General features: G+C 35.2%; 1 protein-coding gene and 1 long non-coding RNA gene across 2 annotated transcripts in view; both read right to left on the bottom strand.

Moving 5' to 3' along the window:
• Positions 1 to 847, bottom strand: part of LOC112150704 (interferon-induced protein 44-like) — a 12,531-nt gene extending 11,684 nt beyond the window's left edge. The window contains exons 1-2 of the mRNA XM_036211740.1: positions 788 to 847; positions 608 to 689 (exon numbers count right to left, since the gene is read on the bottom strand). Of these exons, the coding sequence (XP_036067633.1) occupies positions 608 to 689; positions 788 to 847 (142 nt within the window). The remainder of the gene's footprint in view (positions 1 to 607; positions 690 to 787) is intronic.
• A 964-nt stretch (positions 848 to 1,811) lies between these two features.
• LOC118598667 lies at positions 1,812 to 2,253 on the bottom strand. The gene is made up of 2 exons (XR_004947757.1): positions 2,095 to 2,253; positions 1,812 to 1,896 (listed from the first exon to the last, which is right to left on the bottom strand). It is a non-coding gene; the product is annotated as an uncharacterized LOC118598667 (long non-coding RNA).
• Positions 2,254 to 3,381: the final 1,128 nt, after the last annotated feature.

The following is a 3,381-nucleotide window of genomic DNA, read 5'->3' as shown; positions in this document are numbered from 1 at the left end:
CAAACTCATATGACAATTGGAGTTTGGTGTTTTTATGTGTTTCTGTGGCTTTTTTTCTTTATAGAGGATGTGTATATTTAAAGAAAATTAAGCTTAAAACTTCATTTATGGGTATTTCTTTATACAAATCATCAGAGTAGATGAAAAAAATGCAGCTGGAAAAACCTTTAGCAGTGATGTAGGTGCTACAGTCAGCGAGCCACAAGCTCCATGGTCTGCTCCATTCCGATGCATCAATTTGCAAACAAATAAATCCATGTTCGTCTTTGTTTTTTTGTCTGAGCTAGCTTAAGACTGTATGTCTGGATAGTTCCAAATTGCCATTTTTGTTGCACCGCTTATGTTCGGTTGAGGTTTTGAGGGGCTGTAAGCTAGCAAGAGAGAGTATAAACAAATGGATGATGGGAAATGAGGGCAGGCTTACGCTGTGCCAACAGTTCCGCCCACAACTTAGAGGTGAATTTCTAATGAACTATTGTTGCTTTGCAAAAAATGACTTTTTTTTACCATAGATAAAAAGAATGATTGGAGTGGGACTTAAAGCTTCAGAACATAAGCTTTCATAAATGTCTTTAAAAAAGGAAATAGCACAGATAAAGAGATTCACCTCCCTGCAGGCTGTCATGGCGGTTTGACGTAAGGACGTCGCCATACTGGACGTAAATAGCGATGGACGTCAAACAGGAAGTCTATGACCGGAACAAAAACAAAAAGTTTAACCCGGAATGGGAGTTTTTTTTCCCCCCGGAGACGGAGATTGACTTCCTTCCAAGCATTAGTTTTCGACAAGCGAGTGTTCTTCAACATGGGGGAGAATACGAAGGTAAGTGAAAGAGTATGCTATCATATTTCTCTATAAAACAAGTATTTGTTTTGCTGATACATTCTGTGACTATGTCAATTTAAATGACTAAATGCATCACTTATTTCACGTTTGCCTTTTTTCCACAAAGTTATTTTTAATCTGAATGATTCGAAGCTCCGTGGACGCTAGGTTAGCTTAGCTTAATAATACGTCGGATTTCACAGCATGAACTTCTCAATATTTAATTTTTAATTTTAGTAATACTTTTATACACCATATTTTTGATGTTTACTTCTAAAACAGAGTGGGGCAAAGACATAAAGTCCTTAATAACAAACAGAAAGGGGCAAACAAGTAAGGCTGAAGCTTTTAGCATGTCAGGATGCATGTCCAGCACAAAAACTGAGATAAATTCACGTTACTCGTGCAGCATTACGTGCACGTGCTTTAAGTTTGATCTTACTGCACCAATTCTCAGGGTTAATGCATTTTTAAAAAAAATTGTTTTCACATCAGTGGCGGGCCGTCAGGGCCTGCAAGGCCTTCTCTGCTGGNCATAATAGTTCAGCCACCATTTGGCAAGAAAATTTAATAGCTTTAGGGAAAGATTGTGAATTGCAAACATGCTTTACAGCCACAGGCAGAGATGGTATTTGAAATAGAAGAAGCCTTAAATAAAATTTAAAAAAACATGTTAAAAATAGCGATGTGGATACAGAGGACAGCTGTTTTTCACCCCATATTTGATACATATAGAAATGAGTTATTAACTGTATTTGAAATGTCTGAAAGTATTTCATTTACAATTAACAGGACACATTTATTTTTTTCTTAGATTGTGAATGCCTGTTTTGAAATGATGGAAAGGATTGCTCTTTCAAAGGTGCTATGAGCTTTATATGCTTCACATAACAACCCATGTGGTAACTTAAATGTGTTGAAATGTCAACAAACACTTTAGTTTTACACACGCCTTATCTTAAGTCCCTTAATTAAAATATGGATGTTTTCTTTTATTTTTTTATTAACTTTCTTTATTGAAAATGTGTACTGTGCTGTTTGATCAGGGAAAGGATGTCTACACTGTAGACCTGTACGTCTNCACATAACAACACATGTGGTAACTTAAATGTGTTGAAATGTCAACAACACTTTAGTTTTACACAAGCCTTATCTTAAGTCCCTTAATTAAAATATGGATGTTTTCTTTTATTTTTTATTAACTTTCTTTATTGAAAATGTGTACTGTGCTAATGCTTGATCAGGGAAAGGATGTCTACACTGTAGACCTGTACGTCTGTCCAACCTGGCTACCACCAATAAATGTTGATCCGATGGCAAGTCTACCTGTAAGTATGCAACATGTTTTTCAAATATGAATGGGCCAAACTTAGCATAAGTGTTCATACTTAGTTTTTCTTTTTAAACTATCTTTGAAAAGAGTCAAGCCCATCTGAAGGATTTCATCTTATTCCCTCTGTGGACACCTGGACATTTCCAGATCTGTGTAAGTATTTAATTTTACTCAGAGATTGATTACACATTTATTTACAAATACATTAACCCTTGTATTGACAATGTATATTTTGGATTTTGTTTGTTTGTGAGCATTACATACCTATTAACTTGTCTTTTTTTTTCTTTATATGGACAATACATGTGAATCACATAGATCCAAATAGTTTTTATTTTGGACTTCATATATTTCACAGAAATTACTATGTGTAAGACCTTTTTGCCTTTTGGTTTGGTTCTAACAAGTTGCTTCAGTCCCCCATCAAATGCTGCTTACCAAATGACAAACCATTTGCATTTTTTAATCATCAACCACTGTCATATTTAATTCCTACTTTAGACATTGATAATCCTATCATACCTTGAACAGATTCAGACTCAACTGCATTTCACAGGTGTGTGAGTGTGTGTGGTATTCATATTCCCTTTTATCAAGGAAACAGTACTGCAATGCTCCAAAAATTACTGTAATGTGTTTTTCTGATAAACATTAGCCTTCCTCCTTAGGTCATCAAGCCAGAGCAGAAAGAGATTCTCCTTCTAGACTCCCTCTATGCTCAAACCAACTTGGGATTTAGAGCCCAGCAGTTCATCCCACTCTTGAGGTTACATAATGAGTTTCGACATTTGGTCACGTTCCTATGACCTTTAACTTTGTTTGGTCGTGTTCTACAGACCTTTTTTTTTTATTGTATTTTTCTGATAAATGTTCCGTTTTTTGGTCACGTTCCTATGACCGTTTTTGAAAGTACAGTGACAAGAAACAGTTTATGAACCCTTATTAAGAAATAAATTGAACGTGAATTTTTGTGTCTATAATTAGGTGGGAAACATAGACAAATACAGTATATCAATAAATCAATTGTGTATTCGTATAATCACTACATTTTACTTTCTGTTGAGAATCATCTAACATCCACAGAGGTATTTTAAAGAAATGGTTCACATATCCCTTCCTGCCACTGTACTTTTTCTTTCTTTTTTAGGTATTTCTAGTAATGAGGTCGTGTTCTTGAGACCTTTGGACATTGTATTTAACCCACATGTTTTTTTACATTCAC

Source organism: Oryzias melastigma, linkage group LG4, assembly GCF_002922805.2.
Source record: "Oryzias melastigma strain HK-1 linkage group LG4, ASM292280v2, whole genome shotgun sequence".
Taxonomy (NCBI): domain Eukaryota; kingdom Metazoa; phylum Chordata; class Actinopteri; order Beloniformes; family Adrianichthyidae; genus Oryzias; species Oryzias melastigma.
This window is presented reverse-complemented; position numbering and strand designations above follow the sequence as displayed.